This window comes from Cheilinus undulatus, linkage group 18, assembly GCF_018320785.1.
Source record: "Cheilinus undulatus linkage group 18, ASM1832078v1, whole genome shotgun sequence".
NCBI lineage: Eukaryota > Metazoa > Chordata > Actinopteri > Labriformes > Labridae > Cheilinus > Cheilinus undulatus.
The window spans coordinates 40,022,422-40,047,536 of NC_054882.1; the positions used below are offsets into that span (position 1 = coordinate 40,022,422).

Genomic DNA, 25,115 nt, shown 5'->3' on the forward strand with positions numbered 1-25,115 from the left:
AAGGAGGCAGAGAGGGAAGGAGCCAAGAAAGAGTGAGAAAAAGAATCAAATTCAGACAAATAAAGAAATTCCCTCAGACCAGCTGCTGAAGTTTCTGCAACACATGACCTTCCTACACTCCACTCCAGTGGCAGAGTCCACCACCACGCCAACCACATCCATTGATGTTCTACAGTCCCATTATGTCAGCTGGCAGTGTGTAGAGGGGTGGTAAATACCAGAGTCTCCAGATGTCACCACACACTGACTTCAAGCCAGGCTAACAAATGGCTGTTCAAGAAACAAAGTCCAGCTTTACTCCAAGTGTCTGGGGGAGTGATGGGGATAGTGATGATGTCAGACTACACGCTATTACCACAGCCTGGATCCCGCAGTCAGAGGGTTTGGGGATCCATCACACCCCAAAATGTATAGTTTTATCCCATGGAGTTTTTCATAGTGCAGGACAATCAAGGCCATTTCTGAGATGCTTCAAAACCTCTGAACAGAAAGTTTAGCCTTGTGCTGGTCTAGCCTGAGGACCCACCACTACCTTCATAACAAACCACAACCAAATTTATGAAAAAACAAAAAAAAAAACAAAAATAATAACAGTCACTGATTATAAATCTAAAGCCTTCATGGTTGGTGATGCTGCAGGAGAGCAGGTGTAGTGGTGTAACAAGCAACCGTGTTAATTGGTGACACTTCAGCTGAAAGTATGGGGTTAATGTAGTAGGAACACTGCAAAAACACTGAACACTTTATAGTATGTCTAAAGTAATAAGAATAGTGAATTAAATGAAAAACTTAAAGGGGAATCTTAAAGTTTTCCATAAGCTATGTTTTGCAAGAGGATCCTGCTGCAGATCTCTATTATGAGGTGGGAAGTGATTTACATTTACCAAGCAAGACCCAGAATGACAAATAATTTCCGCTCACTGTCGGAGGTTACGGTAAGTGGCTACTTTTCACAACTGAAGAATTTTATGAATAAAAATCAAAAATCTACAAAGGGGATGAATCTTAATTCAACACACAACAAACTAAGGAAACGCAAAGAGGGTAGGCACCCAAACCCTGAAGCAGGGGGTCAACAAGTATATTTGTAGAAGGGCCAGATTTAGTCTTGACAGAGACTCTGGGGGCCTGACTTTCAAATAAACAAAAAAAAATTTTTTTTTAAATTTTGGCCTGATTAACATATAATTGTAATAGTATTTGTATTTCCTTTCAAAACAAAAGAAGTTTCTAGGCATTACCAGTGAGATCTAGCCCAGTTGTCCATAATGCAGCAGGCCACAAAGAGACAGGCCTGCCCACAGAATTGGCTGGGCCCCTGAAAATCCCAGAGAAGGGGTCCTCCCTAATTGTGAGTTAGCACCAATATTAACTAATTTTTGACACAATTTAACCCAATTTCCCTACTTCATTCAGCCATTTCTGCAACATTTTGGCACTCTTAACTCACTTTTGATCATTTTTGCCACTTTTGCCCATTGACCACTCTTTGACCCTTTGTCACTACTTTTCCAGGCTATTTTTGCTCTATTTTTGCCACTTTAACCCCTTTTTGATACTTTGTCCCTTTTTGCCTCTTTAATCCTTCCCCCCCCCCATTCTTTAATCCCTTTTAAACCACTTTTCCTGTGCGTTTTATCCCCTTTATGCCACTCAAGCCTTTTTTGATAGTTTCCCTTTTTTTACTCTTTAACCCCCCCCCACACACATTTTAACCTCTTTTCACCACTTTCCTGCCAATTTTTGTCACTTTGTGCCGCTCCACAACCATTGTTGACACTTATCACCCATTAACACTCTCTTAACCCTTTTCACCACTTATTCTGTCCGTTATCGCAACATTTCTGCCAGTCCTAACCTATTTTTTACATATGAACTAATAACGGCTGACAAGTGAATTTTTGTAAAAACAGCTCAAATATTAAGTCACTGTAAAACTATTTCAGTATCAATTGTTTTTGGGGTCGATTTAACAGGTGCAGACATTTAAAGCCAAAAGATACTCTTAAAACCACAACATCTTCTTTTCCTCCTGATCAATGCCCTAAAGGTTGAGGTCAGGGAAAGGGGGAGGGGATAAAATTAAAAATAACACCCCACAAACTAAGGAAAAACCCAACAAGGGTTAGTATGTCACTTCCTGTCCCCAGCCAGTTGTTGCCTGTTGTACTACTTATTTTAACTCTACGTAAACGTGTGTGTACAATGTGACCTCAGACATAAGAGCTGTTCCTGGAGTAGGCTTCATTACTACACACTAGGCATACACGCCAGGTCAGGTTCCCTCTTACCTGGGACAGTACATTCCATAGTGAGTCTCCAAACTTTGCTTAAGGTCAAATGGGACGGGCTGAGGCTCTATAAACAGCATCATCAGTATAACAGACAACAATTTAAACCTTAGTGACATCAACAGCTAGCATTGCTAATGCTAACAGCTCAGCTTACGAGACGCACACCTCCTCCTGGACTACCACAACAGACTGAAGCTTGAACCACCCTCAGCCGACTGTATGCCTCTGCAACCTTGCCAACTGTTGTTGTTATTGTGCCCAAAGTTTCTCATTGCTCGCTCAAAATTGAGGCACAAATATAACTCCATATGCTGCCAAAATGCATCAAACCACAAAAAGCAGGAACAAGAATGCACAGAGCACCCGATCAATTCTGAATATAACACAACACATGCAATCCTGACTGAAAATATATCAACATCACATCTGATCCTGTGGCACAAGAAACAGAGAGTCACAGAGGCAACAACACCATGGACAAGGAAAAGTTAAGTTTGGAAGTGGAAAACCACAGGATTTTATGAAAACAAAAACCCTTTTAACTTCATCATGTACTCACCCATGGTAAAAACAAAAAAAAATCCTTGATTTAGACTGGGCATCTAAACTAAGTTTGAAATAAAATCCCCCAAAGCAGTCATGAGATATTACATTTACAAGTAATGATCATGAGGTGCAGTGGCATTAAACCACGACTTCTGACAGTGACAACTGTTACAGAAAAAAAGATAAGCTATAATCTTATGGTGAAAAGAAATCCAAAGTTTTTGTTGTTAGCACACTAGATATGTTTACTGTAAACATGTGAAAACACTGAGATCTACATGTAACTGTATTGGATTTAGACTGTGAGAAAGTTTTCAACCTCTTTCCTGGCTGGGTTTAATCTGGGTGGGGCAAGTATGTGGGCTTGTGATGTCACAAGTCCATTTTTCATGATTTTAAGGCTTACTTCAATAAACTTAGAGATGATTTATTTGACTGAAATTTGATCTAGAGGTTCATAACACAGTGACCTGTCATACAACGAAACCTAAATATAAATCTGTTTTTTACTTTACGGGGTCTTTAATGTAGAAAAAAAGCATAACCAAAGCATTTTTTTTAAAAACTAACGGTAAATCTTCTAGTCGAGATGCTTCGTGTCGGGAATCCAGAAGGTCGTATCCCATCTCATTGTAGATCTCCAGGTAGGAGATGTGTGTTGTATAAATCATACTGCTGTCCTGAGGAGAAAAATAAGCACATTAATGGGACTAACTGCTTTAAATTCTGTACATATAATCAAACAATCAGCTGAACTGACCTGACCGAAGCATTCAAAAAGGTAGGAGAGGGTGCGAGGAATGATTCCACGATCTTTGTAGTGCTCTGCTCCTCCTGTAATGGTGAATGTCTTTCCACTTCCTGTTTGTCCATAGGCAAATATTGTTCCATTATAGCCAGCCAGTACACTGTAGACACAAAAGGCACATTTCTACAGTGTATAGAAGAGAAGTAGTCAGACACTGGCAGTGTTCATGTACAGTATATCCTAAATCAGTTAAGGACAATTTGAGAAGTTGTTTGGTAAAAGGGTGATGGTTTATTCTCTAGTGGAACTTTAATGCCTGCTATTTTGAGGCCAGAAATCGGATCCATCAGCATAAAAGCCCGATGTCCAATAAAATTTTGGAACTTTAGTCTCTGGACATGTACATTTTCAGCTTTGTGCTGATAGCCCTAACATTTTTTCCATAAAACAGATTAACTGAACTTGATTTTGTGGATTAAATCTGTTTAACAGTTGACTTTTGTTGGGAAAGTGTGTGTTCACATGTGCAGAAGTTGAACTACAGCACACAGACCATGGAAGATGGTGTTACAGTAACTCCATGAGATCATAAGGAAAGATGACAGCATTTATAATAACAGTTTATGATGACTGCTGTGCGCTTTTTAAAGTAAGCTAAATTCATGCAAGCAGACAACAAAATAAGCCTTCAGATAATTGACGACACTGGAAAGGAAAACTGTTTGGTTTACATACAACCACACTGATCATTTCACTACAGGCTTTAATGAGGTCAATATTTTATTTTGAAAGAGTTAACGGGACTTGAAGTTTGTCCCAGCCACAAAAAACTGAGTCAATTGAATGTGACACTTTTAATCAACAAGAAAAGATGGCAGTGAGTGGAGAGCTGCCATGGTGACAGACATGTGCCTGAGAGAAATGTCTCAGTATGAGTGATGGAAAAGGACCAAACCCACACAACCAGGCAGGGATAGGTAAAATTTGTTTTGGCACCATTGTCCCCCTCTGCATGTTTTCAGAAACCATGGTAACCACCTGGCAAGTATGATGATACATGTGGGGCAGGGAAACTGAGTTTTTGGATACATTACTATGTTTTCAAACAAAAACAGGATGAGACAATATTTCTAAAAAGAAAAAGACACTTAATGATGATCAAATGTAATATGCTTACATAAGATAAAACATTTAAAAAATTAAGTCTAAATTGGGACTTATCAATTTATTATATAATATAAAAGATTTGATGAAACACAAGGGGCCTTTTTATAACAGTGAAAATCAAGTACACGGCATTTAGGGGTATGTACGCCTCCATTATGCCATCTTGAAGGCTCATAATCACGAACCCAAGTGCAAAGCACAAAGAGGGTGGATTAAGTAGTAGGGGTGTAAAGGTATATATTTTAATATTGTATGGCTCCGTATGGGCCTCTCGGTACGTGTACCAAATGGATACATGTGGAGCGAAGCTCATACACAGATGGAAAAACCAAAGAACAACTCACTGTCACACTGTCCTAGCAACCACACAACCACAGCAAACAACAGCAACAGCCTGAATATTCAGAGATAAAAGTGTCCTGTTTCTGAACACTTTGTTTCCCAGTCAAATACAACAGACAAAGAAAAAGACAACAACAGTAGCGCTGACATTATTCAGCAGGTGTGTCGCTTATAGCACATCATCCAGCGGACCAATCAAAGCATTTGAGAAGGCACCACTAAACCAAGAACGTCTCTGTAATGAGGAGGAACAACAAAAAGTCTCATTAGCCGGTTATGAGCTTCCCATGATTTAAGATCTTTTTATTCTAACAATGGTGCTCTGGTTTTGTGAATCAAAACTAATTCTAAATGCGGTACCTTCAACCGTCAGCCTCGGAGGAGGGGGAGAGGGGACTCCATCATGTCTGTAGCTGCGTCACAGGTAAAGTTATCCTCAGATTTCACACAGTTCTAACCTCTTTATCCGCCAAGACGGGCTGTTAAAAAGTCCTCCCAAACTTTGTAGCAGGTCCCATTGGTTAAAAAGGTAATCCAGCGCTGAAGTCTGTGTTGAAATCAGCAGGACTGATGCTAATTAGCATACTTAACATCCTAACTTATGGTTGTATGATAATGTGTTCAGGTTGGCTGGGAAATTTTAGTGTTTAAAGAATGGGTATCATTGATAAATTTGGCAGCTGTTTTTAATTTTAGTCTCAGTCTTAGTTTTAAGATGAAATGTCTTTTAGTTTTAGTCACATTTTAGTCATTTCTATTCTTTTTCAGTTTTAGAGTAGTTTTAGTCGATGAAAACTCAAACATTTTAGGCTAGTTTTAGTCCATAAAAAGTCTTCATATTTTAGTCTTTACTTTTATTTCAAGCATTTATTTTCTTGCCTAAATCTCATACTAAGTCATGGTAGTGTGTTCTCTGCAATCAGCCAAACCTGGGGTCCCTGCTTCCTACAGCTCAGAGGCAAAATGGCTATAGATGTATTATATTTTGACAGATTCACCTGCAGGGGAGAAATAACATGAATTTTGAATGTCTTGACAAAAACTAAATTACATTTTAGTCAGTTTTAGTCATCACAGATCTATTTTGATAGTCTTAGTCTAGTTTTTGTCATGGAAAAAAAGGCTGTTGATGAACATTTTTAGTCATGCTTTTAGTTGACAAAATTAACACTGATGGGTATAAATATGTCAATATATCAATTAAAATATCCTATTAATTAAAAATGAATTTATTAATATTTTTATTCATTGAATACCTTTTGGAAGGAGGTTGCAGCATTATTAATAATGTAAATGGAATTTATTTAGTCTATTTATTTTAATATAATTAAATTTTTTTAAAAATTAAATACTGTTATTTATTCGCTTTAATTACGGTACCAAAAACGTATCAAACCGTGACTTCAAAACCGAAGTATGTACTGAATCAAAAAATTTCCATACTGTTACACTCCAAGTTTACCTGGGTGTGATCCGGTCACATAAATCAAACCAATCAAAGCATCATCTTGCATTTCTTTTAAGAATTTAGCATGAATGTTGACTGGCACCTTATTTTCACAGCAGGTTGTAGTTTTTATCGTTTAATAGACTGAAATCCAGTCAGCTCTTTAAAGTTTTCTCCCTTCACTGAGATCACAGAATGCAGAAAAATATTACACACTAGAATCCAAGAGAATTTATGTTGACTCATCTTCTGTGAGCATAACATCAAGTAAAGGTCATCTGTAAACATTCAGTTATTTTTTCTGTTAGAACCGTTGGTTGTATTCATTAATGTGCGCATATTGGACACTGCACAGTTTGTATTAACATCTGTTGGTTACATTGTCAGTGGCACTCATATGTGAGAGAGTTAAGCATAAGATTTATTATAAATCTAACACTTTGTTGCATGAGAGCATGTGTGGGTGCCTGTGTATGTTGTGTTACAGTAGAACATGTTTTGGAGCCAGTGTGCTCAGAGAAAAGCTTCTACTCTCTGTCCCATTCAAAACATAATTAGAAACTGCATCAATATCAAGTTCTTAACACCACAGCATGTCAGAGGTTTAAGGTAGTTTAAAGCACAATTTTTTTTCTGTGTCCTTAAGACAGGCACAATTTTTAAGACAAACACATGGGAGCACAAGATCATTCGCTGTTTAATCAACACAGCATAAAATGGCAGCTACACCAAGTGGGCATCTAGGTCTTGTATTTTTCTTGCTATGGTATCACACCAGTTTTACTAAGGTTTGAATTTTACAAAAATGATTTTAAAGTTTCTAACTTTGGCACCCACACAATTTCTTTAATGAAAAAAATATTGATATTTATCTTGTCTATCACCATTCAGCTAAAAATATTGAGACGATTTTTAGCAGAATTGCCCAGCCCTATCTATGTATGCATGGATGATAGTGAAAAAAAATCCTAAGCCTGAACTTTTGCCCGGGTGGGGGACGTGTACATAGGAAGGCCAATAGCGACAAAAGTACTGGATCTGATTGCAATATAGTAAAAGTTAATGGTCGCTAAATGACGTAACCGCCTAATTTGCATAATCAGCAATATGCATTTAATTGTAATGGACGCTGCAGGAGAGAGGAAAAACGTCATGAGAGAGACAAAAAAGTGAGTTAAAAGAACTTTAATATGTGTAGAACTACAAATGAACGTGCTTCTGTTGATTCTTGTTTTTATAACGTCACAATTCCAACCCTCCTCCTTTATCTTGGCTTGGGACAGGTAAAAATGACTCTACAGATACTCTGGCAGAGTTACTTTAATTTCTATTTTTAGTTAAATTATTCTGTTATTCTATTTACTGCTCTACTTTTCTTAGAAAGTTTTCTTATGTTTGGTTTAGTTTAAAACCTTGTGGTCCACTTAAAAGCCTACACCAAATCCCAGTGAAACATTAATATTTTTGACCATACCACTTATGTTTATATATATATATTTATAGATAAAGTCTTCATTAACAATTTTAAACTGACTAAAAAGAGACAATAGCAAAAACAGTCATGGGGCCTTCACAGCGCGGTTAATTTGCAGTCTGCACATGGAGGCGTGAGCATCTTCTGCTATCACTGCAGCTGAGGAGGATGCTGCGCGAGAATTGGGCTGCCTATGAGTGCTGTTGGATGGGGAGGGGCCGCACGGCAGCACCCACGGAGCAACAACAATGTATGCTTTCACGTCAGAGTCTCCAAAAGTCTCCAGTAACACCAGAAAAAGTCGCTAGATTTGTTGCTAGTCGCTTTTTTGAAAAGAGTCGCTAGAGGGGTCTAAAAACTTGCTAAATATAGCGACAAAGTCACTTAGTTGGCAACACCGGTAGGGATTCATCAGCAGTAGATTCACTGAACGATAGAGCAGGAAATCAACCTAAGCTTTGTCTTCCGCAAGACCCACCTCCGCTGTACTTCTGATTGGCTAGTAAACCTAGTGTGACCCCCGCTCTACTTCTGATTTGCTAGTAGGCCTAGTGTGGTTGATGGGCAGTGTTGGTTATCTTTATTAACTCAGGACTTGACATCAGGCTGTCCCGCATAAACAAGCTCACAAAAGTAGTTTTTTTTTTCACAGCAGTCAAATGCCGCCATGCTGGAAATCCAGCACGGTGCCGGAATACTATCACCCCTGTGTATGACATAGAATACATCTGCATGCAAATACTGCTGTTCTTTATCCTTGGAAATAAACCAGAATAAAACTGTAAAATGGCACAGGAGTTTTGACATACAAGCATGCATCAAAGGTGAGAATAAACGCTTTCCTCTCTGACTTGCCAATTCAAAGAAAAACGATATCTTGATGGTATATGTTTTTCAAGATGAATTATAAATGAACTTAAACCTCTCACTTATTTTAAAGGAAATGCTAAACCAGTATTTGGGCAGTGTGTGGGTTTCCCTCCGTGTGGGCTGTACTATTCCACACCCTGCATGAGAGGGCGAAGGGAAAATAACTGTATGTCAGTTTATATAAAACACAGCGTCCACTTAAGAAAATGCCAGTTGGTTAGTGTGACTTGGATGGCCTTTGACAGCCGTTAAATCCAGCATGAGTCATCAGTGATGGACATCAACGACGTTCGAGACATACTGTGTTTTGTTAAATGTCAGTGCTAATGATGTGGCTTGGGCCCTGGCACTAAGGCTTCAGAGTTTCTCAGTGCTTGTTCCTGTTTACACCTCAACTTTCCTGGAGATTGGCGCCTTATCAACTAGGAGATCCTTGTTATTTCTGTTCTTTTTTATTAAGAGCAGTATGTCCAAATTTTGGGGTGGTTTTGGTTTATTATAAAACTGAACAGAAGCCCATTCTTCACTGAACTTTGTCTGCAGGCTTTAGGACTTGTGAAATGGGATTACAACCCAGATAGAGGGTTTGCCTTGCCAGTCATTACTCATGACTCTTCCTCTCCTGGAGCTGTTAACACTATTTTTTTAAACTACTGTGTTGTGGTTGAAATTATTGGTTTCAGTTGCACCACAGAAAAAACCATGGCTAGTGCGCAAGTAAACCAGTTAAGGCTTTTGGCGAAGGATGAAATGCTCCAAATAAGAATGGGCACCAACCAAAATAACCACCTGAAAGTTATTGCTGGATCAGAGGGTAGGCGAGCAGGTCCACAAAACTATGTCTAACAGCAGAGCATCACTTCTGGTAAAACGTGAATGAATGCCTCGACCGTGATATCTTTGACCAAGCATGCTTCTGCAGCTGGGTCTGTGGCTGGCATGTTATTGGCACAGCAACTGGGTCTCATAGCTTAGTCTACTTAATTACTGCAAAAGTGTCAACATGAATACTTGCTGTAGCAAGGATGAGTGGCCTTACCTCTGACGTTTTGCTTAAAAGGTACAATATTATAAGTTTGGTATTATTGGAAGCAATGTTGAAGACTTACTGTTGCTCCCACTAATCCTCAAGGGGAAATTTAGTTTTTCTTACAATGCTGTTGAAAATGCTAAATAAATATTGGCAAGGAAAACACAAACATATCAAGGGTGCTATTGCAATGTTTGGGAAGTGAACCACAACCTCTTCAGCAGCCAAACTGATGTCCATGTGATGTATACCAACCACATCCTTCAGACTGAGCAACTGCTGCCCCAAGGGCTCTTGCAACAGGACTTCAACATTTTGCCATGGCTCTGACGTTTTATAATTTTGGAACAGCACAGTAAATATAATGCAACTTCCACCTTGTGGACCTGACAACACATCAATGCTATATATAGTCTTCTAATATCAAAAATCACTTAAACTGAACATCTTCTTTGTTGTGTTCTTCATGTGTCGCCGCAATATTAATAGAGGCAGGTCTGCCACATAAGGAAATAGAAGTAAATGAAAAATATGCGAGAGTTTTCGGGTTAACAAGCACAGCAATAACGTTACATTCATTTTAATGAATCAATTTATGATCCACATTCACATTATCACTGAGTACAGACATAATATGCGACGGGAGATTGGCCGGTTGGCCGGATGCCGCCGCCGCCGCCGCCATGTTGCCAGAGGCAAGTCACTACATCATTCAATACAGAAGAAAAGGATTGTGCAAGTTTTCAGAATAAAAAGCTCAAACGATGAGATTACATGGATTTTAATGAATTATTTATGATCAGTTATCCATTTTAAAATAATAACTGACAGTGAAACATAAGAGCAGAATCCGCTTTCTTGTATTTTCTCAGTTAAATGAAAAGATGTACTCCATGATTGAAAATAAAATTATTTCATATATAATACAGTTTCATATATGTAAGGATATTTCTTATTTTAAATTTAACATGGTGGCGACATGGCGTTCAGCCAGCCAATCTCCCGTTGCATATTATGTCTGTGCAAAGTGATACGTGAATTTATATCATAAATCGATTTATTAAAACTAATGTTATGTAAATGCTGTGCTTGTTAGTCTGAAAAGTCACAGATTTTTCGTCTACTTGTATATCCTTATGTGGTAGACTTGTCTCTATTAATATGGTGGCAACACGTGGAAAAAACAACGAAGAAGACGTTCAGTTCAAGTAACTTCTAGTATTAGAAGACGAGATATGGTGGCGCTCGTCTGACTTCAGGTATGAAGACGAGGTCCTCGGCTGCATCCAGGTCCCTCTCACAGTCATTAGGCAAGAGGTGGGGTTCACCCTGGACTGGTCACCAGTCAGTCACAGGGCTGGCATGTAGGAACAAAAAAAGCACACTCACACCTACGGGCAATTAGGAGTCACCAATTAATCTTATAAGCATGTTTTTGGACTGTGGGAGAGAATCAGAGTACTCAGAGAGAACCCAGGCATGAAACAAGCAATCTGTCTGGTATTGATTACAGGAACCTTTATGTGAGGTGACAGTGCTAACCACTGTACCACCAAGAAGCCTAAACTGCAGGCAATAGGTTTTTTGTGACTATGCCAACCATTCAAATCACAAAAAACAAGCAATACTAAGCTTTCTCTTCCCATCACTCAATGCTGTCTCAGTTAAAAAAAAAGGTTGACTTTGGAAGACCACTGTGTTCATCAATGGCACTTCTCCCTCACCGACCAATCAAAATCAATAAGAGGCATCAACATTGTCAACAACAATGTTTAAAGGAGAAACTTATTGGACTCATATTTGCAGGTGGAGCTATAATTTCCAGATCTAGAGGGCAAGATTCAATCCAATCTATCATTTTCATGTTTTCTTGGAATTTCCATGAATACAGTAAACGGAAACAGGCACAGCAGTCATTTCTGAGGGAGGAAGAAAATAGACCATCACCTAGCAACAGTAAACACCAGAGACAAAATAAAAATTATCTTCAAAATCTCTTTATATTTGGGTCTCTGAACTCGTTCATTCTTGGTTTTTTAGTTATTTAGGTGACAAGGAATTAAAGGGTGAAATCTCTGTGGTATTCAGAATATTTGGTGTGTATACAAGCAACCTATAGAAGGGAAAGAAACTGACACAGGACTAAAGAATGTCTGATTGGAGGGACAGACTGGTCAAAGATTGGATGACTGGTGTCCTTGAGGCTGCAGGTGTTATGGTCATATCAAAGGCAAAAAAAAAACCCTCCTATTATTACTACAAGACATAGCCTGGTTGGGACAGAAATTTTGAACCTGATATTTACCATCTGTGACAACAAAGGGAGAACTTGTCAGCAGGTTTTTTGTGAGTTCTGCCAGAGCAACTTAATACTGGAGTCAGTGAACCTGTGTGACTCAGGTCAAACACATTCAAGCCTTGAGTCAGTCAGTCCCGACATCTCACAGCTCTGTTTCTGAGACATCTACCAGCAAAGACAACGATAAGCATGTGTGGCATTCCACAAACAGACCCTAGTGTGACTAAGATGACTGGGGGTGGATGATTGAAGGAGATGGCGGGGCTGAAAATAAGCCAGGAGAACAGAACACTACCAGTGTTTGATCACAGGAAATTCCAAGTTAATTCCCCCTTCTCTTGGATGTTTGCTCTTTACTCTGTAAGGTCTTTGTACACTGATTCCATTTTTCCAGAGATCCATAATCCAATTTGAAAAAACATCACATAAACAAACCTAGCATATTTAGTCTGATGTGCTTTTTTTCTATTCATAGCTAAATAAAAAATAAAAAGCCTTAGCAGACCAGAAGGTTTCCCCCAAGGCTTGTCTGTTCAGGGTGGTGATGATACTTCGGGCCCATGCTGAGCACCCAATCAAAGCGTCGATCTACCTATGTTGACCAGACTGCAGGTATGTTATGCAACTTTAGCCAGGAGCAGGACAGAGGGCTCTGTTGATGTGAGTGAGCATTAAGACTGTTGGAATGAGTTTCAAGGTTTGAATATAATTTGAATATTTAAAAAGTTATTCATATTTGAAAGCTAAAGTTACTATTTGAGCATGTTTTTTAAATATTTTTGCTGTTTATAATTGTTCTCAAGTCTCTCCCCTCTCTCTTTGGCCTCTACTTCACCCATATGTAGGTGTAGGAACCAAATGTTTTGTAACATGACACATGACATGATGAACAATACAGTTTTCACTAGGGTTAGACCGATTATCGACCGGGCCGATTATCGGCACTGATAATATTCAGCATTTTGATGCATATCGGCATCAGCCTTTTTTTTAAATCCGACAGTCAATAAGAGATCAATTTAAAACTGGGTTATTTTGGCTCTGATGCAGCTGTGCCTCTCTGTCTGGAGACACTACTCTCTCTCCAGCACAGTCTGAGCTGCGGTATTGTCCCACCCACAGCACCATCTGATTGGTTACATGCAGCGCCACAGCACGGGTAACAGCCAATCAGCAGTGAAAGCTGTGCGCATGCACAGTGCTCACACATGGCGGAGACTAGAGCAGAAAAAGTTTTGCCAAGTAGAGAAGCTCCAGAGAGTAGTTACATGTTTCGAGGGCAAGTTAAGCCAGCAGACACTCCTGAAATTGTAATAAACATCCCAGTCCTCTACACTCACAACTACTAGTAACATTACGGTGAGCCCGATAATGTTATATAAACATAAGCGGCAGCTCTGCTCGTTCGCAGTCCCTCCAGACGTGTCTGTTCATCACTGGAAACAAGGGTGCTGATGGTATCGATATGGAAATAGTCCGTGATAGTAGAAGTATGTGTGTGTGTGTGTGAGTGAGAGAGAGTAAAAACCTAATGAACTCAGTTCAGTCCATTTTTATTGCAGGAAAGCACGTTCAGGTAAAGGCTGATTAGCTTTTAGTGTGACGTTAGCCCACCAGCTAGCCCACCGGTCTGCTTTCTCCTCCTCTGGCTCTTGACGCTCAGCAGACTGTATCAATGGGGAGAATGTCTGTTATGGTAGAGAATAGTGTGTGTTTGTGTGGAAGCCACATGAGAAACTCTACAATGGCTGATTAACTACCAAGCTATTTTACTTTACTTTTTTCTGTGTTGATTGAGAGATCCCAAGCAGCAGAAAAGGACATATTGTTACATGAAGTGTGTCCTGAAGCTGTCTTTGATAGTTTCTTGTAGAGAGGAGCATGATATTGCTGTTCAAGACTTAAGACATACTGAAACTGCATCATTAAGCCTACATGAACTGCATGGTGTTCAGGAATGAATAGTCTCTTCCATTGCTATTGTACTATCTTTTCAGCTATAGTAACATTAATTGATAGTAATGTGGCAGCCTAGTTTTGACAAAGTTAGGTGTTGGAGTTTGTATTATTCAAAATTTTGACGCCAATATTTTCATTTTTATTGCAAATGAATATCGGCTCCAAATATCAGTTATCGGCCTCCTTGACAACTAATAATCGGTATCGGCCCTGAAAAAACCATATCGGTCTATCTCTAGTTTTCACACCAAAACACAGAGGCACAGCAATGGCCGCCATTGGGGATGTTTGGGATGTTTATCGCCAAGGTGGTGCACATGCTGGTGGAGATTTGGCAAGTGAGGCTTCGCTACATCCTGATGTACAAGAGTAAAACCACCGACAGTAACCTGGTCCAGGTATCCTCCCCTGTCCCAGCTGGCACGCCCCCGGGCACCTCTGTCAGGGCGGAAAGGGTTTTCTCCAAAACGCTCTGCTCTTGATTCAGAAACATGGATCGCCTCGTGTTTTTAGGTGAAAACATGTAGGGACAAAAGCGTACAAACATTTTTTAAAAATGTTTTGATCATTATGAACATGATGTCATCACCGCCGTAAGCGGCGCAATTTAATTAATTTTTGTTTGACATAATTAATTTAATTTATAACCTGTTTCTTTGTTTTAAAGTTGAACATCAGTACCAAAATACCTGTTAAAGGACTCTGAATGGTGCAGGTGGCTGTCTGCACTAAAAAGGTACAAAAAAATTAACACTGACTACTTTTGCTTTTAGCTCAATATTTTTTCATTGCAATCTGTAATGTAATACTGGAGGGTCCTCTAGTGGACAAATGAGTAACTACACTGCGATGAAAGCAACTGAATGTTTTACATACATATTAATAAAAAATGAGCATAAATATTCAAATATAATTTGAAATCTATAAAAAATAATGAATGGAATTCGAATGGGACTGTACATAAATATTGACAGCCCTAGAGAGGATAAGAAGAAGAACAGGGGTCATGTTTAACCCAGGTAAAAATTAGACAACTCTTCAAGGATATAAGATAATATGTGCTAATGAGACAAGGTCATCAAAGCAGCACTGTGCACCATATTCTCTCTCATTGAAAGTCAGTGTGAATCACCAATTACTAATCTTTCTTTCCCTCCCTCTGCTAATTCAAACCACTATTAAATCATCCGGCTCATCAAAAATAGCAAATGGTAAATGGACTTGAGCTTATATAGTGCTTTTCTATTCATGACAACTCAAAGTGAGTTTACACCGACCCATACGTACCCCTTCACACGATTCGCTCCGTATTCACACACTGATGGCAGAGGCTGCTATACAGAGTTCAAACCCACAACCTTCCAAATGTGGGATGACCGATTACACCTACTGGTCCACAGTCTGTCTGTGGGGGCAAATAAACTAAAACAAATTGCAAAATGTTTAATCAACCTATCATTGCTTAATTGTTATCATCCTTTAAATGTACCTCATTTTTAACCTTTAGCATTTAAATCAGTTCCTACCAGCCAGGGACGTAATTTTGGGGGGGGGGGGGGGGACATTTCCCCTGCACTTTTTAAAAAGGCAGTTTTGGTCCCCTGCAGTTTTTACCATCCAAAAACAATGTTACGCTATATTAAATGGAGACAGGTTGAGCACTAGGACCAAGCGGAAAACGGCCGCTCAAGCTGAAGCCTGTTTCCCTTTAGACCGCCCACTGGCCTACAAGCTCATCGATTGGCTTTGCCGTTTCTTGCTAACGTGTGATTGGCCATCCCCGCTGTCACTCCATCTGGTTGTAAACAGCTCCTGGACTATAGCACATGAGCACATCGGTGTTTAGCTAGTTGGCCATGAGTCCACGTTCATTTGCCACTGTAAGTTGTTAACATGTTGGGCATTTGTTCTGCCTGGGTCACGTCAGCTAGACAGATTTTGATATCAGAGGTTTCGTTTACATTAACACTGAATGTGTGTCTGTGTGTGTGCGTGCGTGCGTGTGTATGTGTGTTTGGTAATTAGGCGCAGCCAGGTGGCAAGATGTCGAAAAAAGAAAACTGGATATAAGAGACTTCTTTAGAAGTCAAAGTGTAAGTTACTCAGAGGAACACATTACACCACAAACTCCTTTCCCTCATCATCAGAAACTCAGACTCTCTCCCCTCCTATTATTATTATTATTATTATTATTATTATTATTATTATTATTATTATTGTTAGTAGTAGTAGTAGTAATAGTATTACTTATATTTTTTTTAATATTCTATTATTTAACTTTATGATAAACGTATGTATTGCAATTTATATGTTCATATTATGTAATTGTTTTATTCTTGTAAAGTGTCTGAGTTTTATTGAAAGAGCTGACAAAATATTATTATTATTATTATTATTATTATTATTACTGTAGAGCCTCAACAACACAGAGATTTTACAAAAGCGTATATTTAAAGCCAAAGAGATACACTTTTTGATTTTTTTTTCATGTATTATTTGTGTTTTGAAAGGCAGCCACTGTTTAAAAACACTAACAATGAAAGTTTGTGGGAAAAATAAAATAAAACCTTGGATTACAAATGTGATTTTATACATCCATATTGTTTGTGAATAAATTAGACATAATAATTGAGAAACTGGGTTTTTTCTTCAGACTATACCATCAAAATCAATGATTGTTGCATCCCAAATTGTCCCACTGTTCATATGTCATCCATCAATATTTTTTTGTCAGGTGACAGATAATAGAAATGCAGAAGAAGATACAGGAGGAGGTAGAGCAAGAGAGGCTGGAGGAGGTAGAGGAGGAGAGGCTGGAGGAGGTAGAGGAGGAGATACAGGAGGAGGTAGAGGAGGAGAGACTGGAGGCTCACAGGTGAGGTTGAAAGAATAAAGATATGTTAGTCATGAGATTGAGCATTGTGACAAATGTTAGAGTGATGATAATCTTATTTTTATATCTTACTATAGCTTATTATAGCTTATTTTTACTCAAAAATTAGGTATAATTTTATGTAAATGAGGCCTATTGACCATACCCCCCGTACTCAAACCAGTTGTGTCCCCCCCACCTCTGAAATCAAAATTTCGTCCATGCTACCAGCTATACTGCTGACAGCCACAAGGGGGCGATTGAGATATTATAGCCACATATTTTTGGGGCTGTCATGCCAACCATTACTGGGTTAAATGCATAAATGACTGGTGAAAAAACTGAAACTGCTCTTTTGTTTTGCTTATCAGGCAGGAAAAATACACTCTCAAAGAGCCTGAATTGGTAGGTTTAGACAGAAAAATGTATGCTGTAATCGAGAATGAGTATGCATGTAATATGCATCATGTTTGCTAATAATGGCTGATGGGTGGATGCCTGCATTTTAAAATATCGATACAGTATTGCACCGCGAAATATCACAACATATCAGTGTATCAATATTTTCTAACACCCCTACTCAGTACCACGAAACAATTAAAAGATGTTCATGCTCTGTTAAAACAAACTGAGTACATACAGTAAACATTTCTTGCTTTTCATTTGGAGAGGCAGGGGTTGACTGTGGAGTCAATCCACACTCCTGTCAGAGTCCTGCATACTTTTAGATTATTTGCACAAGCTTATGCATCAAAAAAACATCTCTAAATGTCTTGACAAAAAAGGGAAAATGACATGAAACCACCCCGCTGTTGAGAGATCAGACCTCAAACAATGCAAAATCTGTTGTAGAATTTGTTACATGGTTGCGGCCAATTTCATTTTTTGAAATTCAACCTACCTTGTGCTATATGATAAAGACTGACTGATTATCAAACACCCAGACAGCCAAGTTGGCAGGTCCTGGATGTCAAAGTGGAGTTCAGTGGGGATTTTTCAGGACAAACAAAGCCATGCTGCAGCCCTCACCTTATTGGACCCTAAATAAGTAAAAGGTCTACTTCCTACTGCAGATGAAGAAATTCAACCAGCAAAGTCCATGCTGCTGTCACCATCTAGTTCTCCACTGCCAAAGGCAGAAAGCAGACTGCAGCGTGTCATCTGGGTTATTGGATGCAATCTGCCAGTTCTCCATGACCTATACACCTCAAGGACCCTGAGGCATCCAGGTTAGATTTTACCAGCGCCTGCCCCACACCCTCCTTACACGAGCTCTTTGAGACTTATAGGGCCCCTGACCTGTCACTGTTCCCTTCCCTCTGACTGAACTCTCATTCAGCCTTTTTGTCATATTATGTTACTGTCACAGCTCCAGCATTACATTCTTTGCACCGTTAGCTGACAATAACTACAGTTTATTATTACTGTTCTATTCTGTTAACTTCTGTGCTCTACTAAAGCAATGACTGACATTTGATCCAAATTTTCACCTGATTTCAACCACTAATGTCTTGTGCACTGGCTCCCAACTGGCCAGGCATAATGACCCACCAACACCTCCTTCTGAGAAATCACATCCTAAATTCTTCAAAAGTTCAACCACTTTAATAATAATAATGTTACTGTATGACTTTGGACCATAAATGGAACATAAGAGTTGGGGCAAAAGATATGTTTTTAAAAGCAAATTATTCCAATTTGATTATACTCAAATTTTTCACAAGACAGCATTGCAATCTGGCAATGTCAAGGAATTTCCAAATTTACTTAGTCAGAATAAAATGATGTTCAGTATGCCTACTTATGGCTTTTATACATCGAACCTTTTGCTGCATCTCTTTTTCCTGGCATGCATTCGCGAACCTCTGAAAACAGCTTAGCAACCCACTTTTGGGTCCATGGCTTCCCCGAGGTAAAGGCAGGGTTTCCCTCTAAAGCCCGTTTCAGACTGGGAGCGTAACGTGTGCGTCTGGACCATGACACCCGTGGATTTTCAGTTTGACTGCATGTTAACAAGTCAGCGTTTTCAGACTGCCTGCATCTGCGCCGCATCTCACGCGGCTGATACGCCCAGCTCAGACGTGGAGAGTTGAGAGATTCGCAGTCTCGCCTATTTTTTCCACAGACCATGTGTGGCTGTGGATCATATTAGACAGGAAAATGATAAATGGAGAGACATATTTACATTGTTGTGCCAAATATGCACATAGAATATGTTTACAATGTGTTTCTTGATAACCCTGAGGAAGGCCACAAGCTTAAATGCACCTGTTTGATAAAGCTGTTCTCTAAAGAGCAACTATTAGTGAAGCTTTGTCTCCACACTGGTTGAATATGTCACAGGAAAGAAACACCATATGAATGCTTTTCTGCTATGTGCTTTTCAAAGTAAAACCCAGGTTTAGCATTTCTCTAGAGAAACTCCGTCCACTTGTACCGAATGCTTTTATTTTGAATAGTTCCCAAGAAACTTCCACTGTACACTGAATCAAGTCGCTTTTGAGGTAAAACTTGGGAATTCATTTTTCTGTCAATGACAGCAATCCGTCCAGGCCCTGAGGCAGCAAAGCAGCTCCAAACCATGATGGCCCCTTCACCATATTTCACAGTTGGGATGAGGTTTTGATGTTGTTGTTTTCTTCACCAATAGCGTTGTGTGTTCCTTCCAAACAATCAATTTTGGGTTCATCTGTCCACAGAATATTTTGCCAGTAGTGCTGTGGAACATCCAGGTGCTTTTTTGCCAACTTCAAACATGCAGCAATGTTTTGTTTGGAAAGCAGTGGCTTCCTCTGTGGTGTCCTCCCATGAACTCCATTCCTGTTTAATGTTTTACTTACTGTAGATTTGTCAACACAAATGTTAGTATGCGCCAGAGATTTCTATAAGTCTTTGGCTGACACTCTAGGATTCTTCTTCACCTCACTGAGCATTCTGCGCTGTGCTCTTGCAGTCATCTTTACAGGATGACCACACGTAGAGAGAGTATTAACAGTGCTGAACTTTCTCCATTTGTAGACAGTCTGTCTTACTGTGGACACATGAACATCAAGGCTTTTAGAGATATTTTTGTAAGCCTTTCCAGCTTCATGCAAGTCAACAATCCTTGATCGTAGGTCATCTGAGAGCTCTTTTGTGCCAGGCATGGTTCATATCAGGCAATGCTTCTTGAGAACAGCAAATTCAAAACTGGTGTGCGTTTTTTAGAGGGCAGGGCAGCTTTAACCAACACATCCAATCTCATCACATTGATTGGACTCCAGGTTGGCTGACTCCTGGCTCCAAATAGCTCTTGGAGAAGTCATCAGCCTAGAGGTTCACATACTTTTTCCACCCTACACTGTGAATGTTTATATATTTTGTTCAATAAAAACATGAAAACATAATTTTTTATGCAGTATTAGTTTATGCAGACTGTGTTTGTCTATTGTTGTGACTTAGATGAAGATCAGAACACTTTTTTATGACCGATTTATGTAGAAATCCAAGAAATCCCAAAGGTTTCACATACTTTTTCTTGCAACTGTATCTAATGTGTTAAAACAAATAACTGATTTCACTTTACAGGGTCTTTAACACATAAACACACAAAAATGACCAAACTTAACACATTTGGTCAGATTGGGTAATTCTGATGTTTAAAATACAACAAATAAAAAAATTAACCAGTAAAATTGTGCACCATGATTTTTTTTCAGCAAGCAACTTGTGAATTTGACACTGAGGAATAACAACTAAAAAAAAAACACATGAGCAGTTGCAGTGCATAGCATAACTATGTTGTGGCATGGAAATTGTTCTCACACTCACAGATGGCACAGTGTGCCATCTTGCCTGCCAGCTCAGTCCACTTAGTGGTTTAAGGATGTAAAGCAGGCCAAAAATCACAGACACCCTCCATTTCCATCCTAAAGAAAACTTAGCTTTACGAACTTCCTGTCAACACGGCTGGATGAAGTCTGTGTGGCCTCAAGCCGTCATGGAGAGGAAAACTCTGCCGGGAAGAGGTGGACTGGGATAACTCATTAATGTGTGATGGGGTAATTAGAGTGTGTAGTTTTAAGAGGTGACATAAGGTTTCAAAAACTGTATCATGAACTTTAAGGGGCCTATAGTGTTGTAACTATTGCAGAGTTTGTCTAAAATCTCTTCAGTTTGGTCTTTAATACCTGCTGGATGCATGTTCATTAAAGTAGTATCTGTTAGCCATAAATACTTTCAGCCAACTACATTAATAATGTTTCAAGTCATGTTAACATTTCTTAACTTTTTCATTTAACAGGGCAGTCTTATCAGCTGGTGAGCTAAACTACATCAACACCACCAAACAGCTGGTGTGAGTTAATCTATGATCCACTCATAGTCAGACTGCCATCATCCACCTATCTTTTGGTGAATGTCTACTGAATATTGAAGTTTCATCTTCTACATTACTTTTTTTCTAAAGGCAACATTTTAAATTAACAAAATATTACATGGAGGATATAAAGGGAAGATATATCTAAAAGGGGCATTTTAGAGACGCAGTGTCTGTCAGGAATAAAGAGTGACAGAGGTTTATCAATCTGCAAAAACTGCATCTAAAATTGTGAAACAATTTAAGAAAAAATTTCCTCAAATTAAACTTGTAAGACTTTGAATAAACCACCAAAGCTCATTTAATATGGACTGAGGCAAAATGGAAAAATGCTCTTTGAACTGGTACTGTACTGGCTTGTCTGCAGTCCAGATCTTTGACCAGTAGAAAACATTTGGTAAACAATAAAATAAAACAAAAAAAAATCCAGGCAAGGGCAACCCACAACTGTTGGAAAGACAAGAATGGGACACCCCGCTCCCAAAACTCCAGCAACTTGTCTCCTTACTTCCCAAACATTTAGGGTAAATCCCATTTCTACCCCTTAGGTCTTACCTTAGCCCTACCCCTTTGCGCAGTGTTAATTTTGGCAGCTGTTTTTAATCTTAGTCTCAGTCTTAGTCTTTAGATGAAATGTGTTTAGTTTTGGTTACATTTCAGTCATTTCTACCTTTTTAGCTGTAGTCTAGTTTTAATCAACAAAAACTCAAAAACATTTTAGTCTAGTTTTAGTCCATAAAAGTCCTCACATTTTAGTCTTTACTTTTAGTCCAAGCATTTATTCTCTTGCCTAAATTTGGTACCAAATCATGGTGGTGTGTTCTCTGCATTTTGCTAAACCTGGGGTCCCTGCTTCTACAGCTGAGAGGCAGAATAGATGCAGATGCATTGTTCTTTGACAGATTTACCCACAGTGGAAAAATATCACGGATTTTTGATGTACAACGAAAACTACATTACATTTTAGTCACCTTAATGAAAAGTAAACGTACTTTTTATCGGTTTCAGTCATCACAGATCTGTTTTTGTATCCTTTGTCTAGTTTTTTGGAGAAGGGTTAAGGGGTAGAAGTAGGATTCACCCTTAGACTGTTGTATGCTACACAATTGAAAACATGGCCCCGTCCCTACTTTTTTGTTAAATGTTGCTGCCATCAAATTCAAAATAAGCTTGCATTTTTCATGAAATAGTAAAATGTCTCAGTTTCAACATCTGACATGTAGTTTACGTTCTGTTGTGAAAAATATGGGTTCAGGAGATTTGCAGGTCATCCCACAGGGTTCTATTAAGATTTTACAAAGCATCCCATCTTTAAAGAGCTGGGGTTGTAAAGGTGTAAAGTGTAAGCTACCCTAATTAGCTGGTAGTAATGCAAACATGAATTTCTCAAAAAGCTTTGTGTAGGTTGGGTGGTGTTACCTGTCTGCAACTGGCTTGGCAATGTTCTCAAATATATCTTCTTGTTTGGCTGTTTGGTCAAAAACCTTCTGGAACCTAAAGAGCAGGAAAAACAACAAAGACAGCATCAGCATGGTTTTAACATCTTCCTTTTAACTGATTTACCACCATGAAACACAGTGAAAATGTTAGGTTGGTAGTATTTTTCCTGCATTAAAGGCTCAGCACAGCTCCCCACAGCCTTACTGAATCAGCTAAAAAGTAGTCTATATATTTGCCTGAGTGGATCAGGAGGGGTTTAGTCATTCTGTTTTCTAAAACAGTCTCAAGCCACCATGTTTTATCCCACAGAAAGATGAGAGTGATGTGAGAGGAATCCGCCCAGAAAGACTGTTAAATGTGGACATTTTATTTCTATAAGGGCACCAGGGAACCTCCACAGGCTATTTTAGGGGGTTGTGGTTTTCAGTGTCCACTGCTGTCTGACTCCCTAACTGTGAATTTAAGGCTTGGAAGCGTGGCATGTGCCCTGCCCAGAGGGTATATAAGGCTGCAGCTTCACCACCAGCCTTAAACAGATGTTCTGGCTCTGCAACACCACAACTGGTAGATGAATTATTCATGGGAAAAAAGTTCTTATGCAACCTTGAGAGCCTAAAAATATATTTTGGAGAACATACCCTCACCCTACCATACCTACCATTTATGTAGCATAGGATCTATAATTCAATTGGCATCTTTTATTTTACATCCACTTAGGTCTGTAGCTAAATACTATGATCGGGGGATGACGACAACACTTATTGCAATAATGTTTCCAGTTTGCTTTACATTATTTTTCTATAAACAGTAGTTAGACTGTAAACACTGTGATGATGCAATGTTTGTCATTTCTGTACAACTTTGTTCTGATTAAAGCTTTTGAAAAAGCATGAATAAATACAAAGAAAAATGTCATGATCTTTGAATTTGTTGTGACAGTCAATCATAACTGAGCAGAAAATAAATAAATCAATCAATTGTGTTTGGAGAAGATTTTTGGTCCAATTCTCCTGCTCTGAGTTCTTTATTGGTGGACAGCCAAGCTTGTTTCTGTAGATAAATGATTACATCAGATTAATTGGAACAATCAGAAATAGGCAGTAATCTAATTTGTTATGTTTACATGCACTTAAGTGAGATGTTACTGAAAAAAGTGGAAAATCACAGTGAGACACGCACAACTTTAAATGGGTGCTGGAACCAATCATGAAAAAAAGCAAGACTTCAGGATCATTCAAGCATTTTTATAACAGTGAGTGACATTACACTTGCTACCAACATGCTGCAGGTCTAAGGAATAGCATGTTAGTTACAGATCTCAGTTCTCGTTAATAAATGCTTTAACGAGAGCTTCCTTGGGTGTTGACCTCTTTGCCTTGTCACATGGAAAAAAAACCGTGGCTTGATTCTATAAAATGTTGGATTTCTTATCATGAGCACGTTTTCATAAAACAGTTAAAATGATGCTGGCTTTTATCTTCAGCCTCTTCACCTTTTGGTACGCTGATGCAGCTGAGGTCATGTAGGTCTTGACTCATTAGATGCACTGCTAACATTAGCAGCACTAGCTCTCAGTGTGGGTAGTGTGCAGTTACTGTCAATTTGTCTCTTAACTTTGGAGTAAACTAGTCCAAGAGATTCTCTGAAGGAGAAACTCTTCTATGCGTCTTGTAATCCTGATAACAAATCAACTGGGCATAAAGCAAGGTGTGATTATTAGATTTTCATCATCTGTTTGCCTTTAACCGATGAGCATATACTTGATGCTAATGACACAAATGCTTCAGTTATCAGGTAACTCTGGTAAATCAGATATCTAGTCAAAGTTATTTTCCTAGAAACATTATCAAAAACTTGATATTTTGCCAAGATTGGCTATGGAGTTATGATTTATTCATTAGGTGTTATTTGAATTTGCTATTTTGAACTTGGTCTAAGTTTTAAGATTGATATGCCTTGTAGTTTAAGTCACACATTAGTCATTTTCAGTTTTAGTCTTGTTTTTAGTTGAGAAAAACTAAAGTATATTTTAAGAAAGTAATTTCATTTTAGTCTTTACTTGTAGTCAAAACAATTTTCTTTGAACTAATTTTATAAGCCATATTGTCAAATATCAATGTAAAGCACTCATTATTGCACTTTCAACATTTTAGTTACTTAACTTCAGTTAACATAGTCCTAATATTTATTGTATTTTCATTGCATAATATACTGTGTTTTTAATGTTTAGTTTATTCATATTAGCTTTTTTATACAGTGTATTGTCTAGT

The 25,115-nt window shown here is 38.7% G+C and overlaps 1 protein-coding gene across 1 annotated transcript in view; it reads right to left on the reverse strand.

The window, feature by feature from the left end:
* kif6 (kinesin family member 6) overlaps positions 1-25,115 on the reverse strand; it is a 162,741-nt gene that overhangs the window by 132,584 nt on the left and 5,042 nt on the right. Inside the window, exons 4-6 of the mRNA XM_041812237.1 lie at positions 22,825-22,899; positions 3,601-3,748; positions 3,411-3,520 (exon numbers count right to left, since the gene is read on the reverse strand). Of these exons, the coding sequence (XP_041668171.1) occupies positions 3,411-3,520; positions 3,601-3,748; positions 22,825-22,899 (333 nt within the window). The remainder of the gene's footprint in view (positions 1-3,410; positions 3,521-3,600; positions 3,749-22,824; positions 22,900-25,115) is intronic.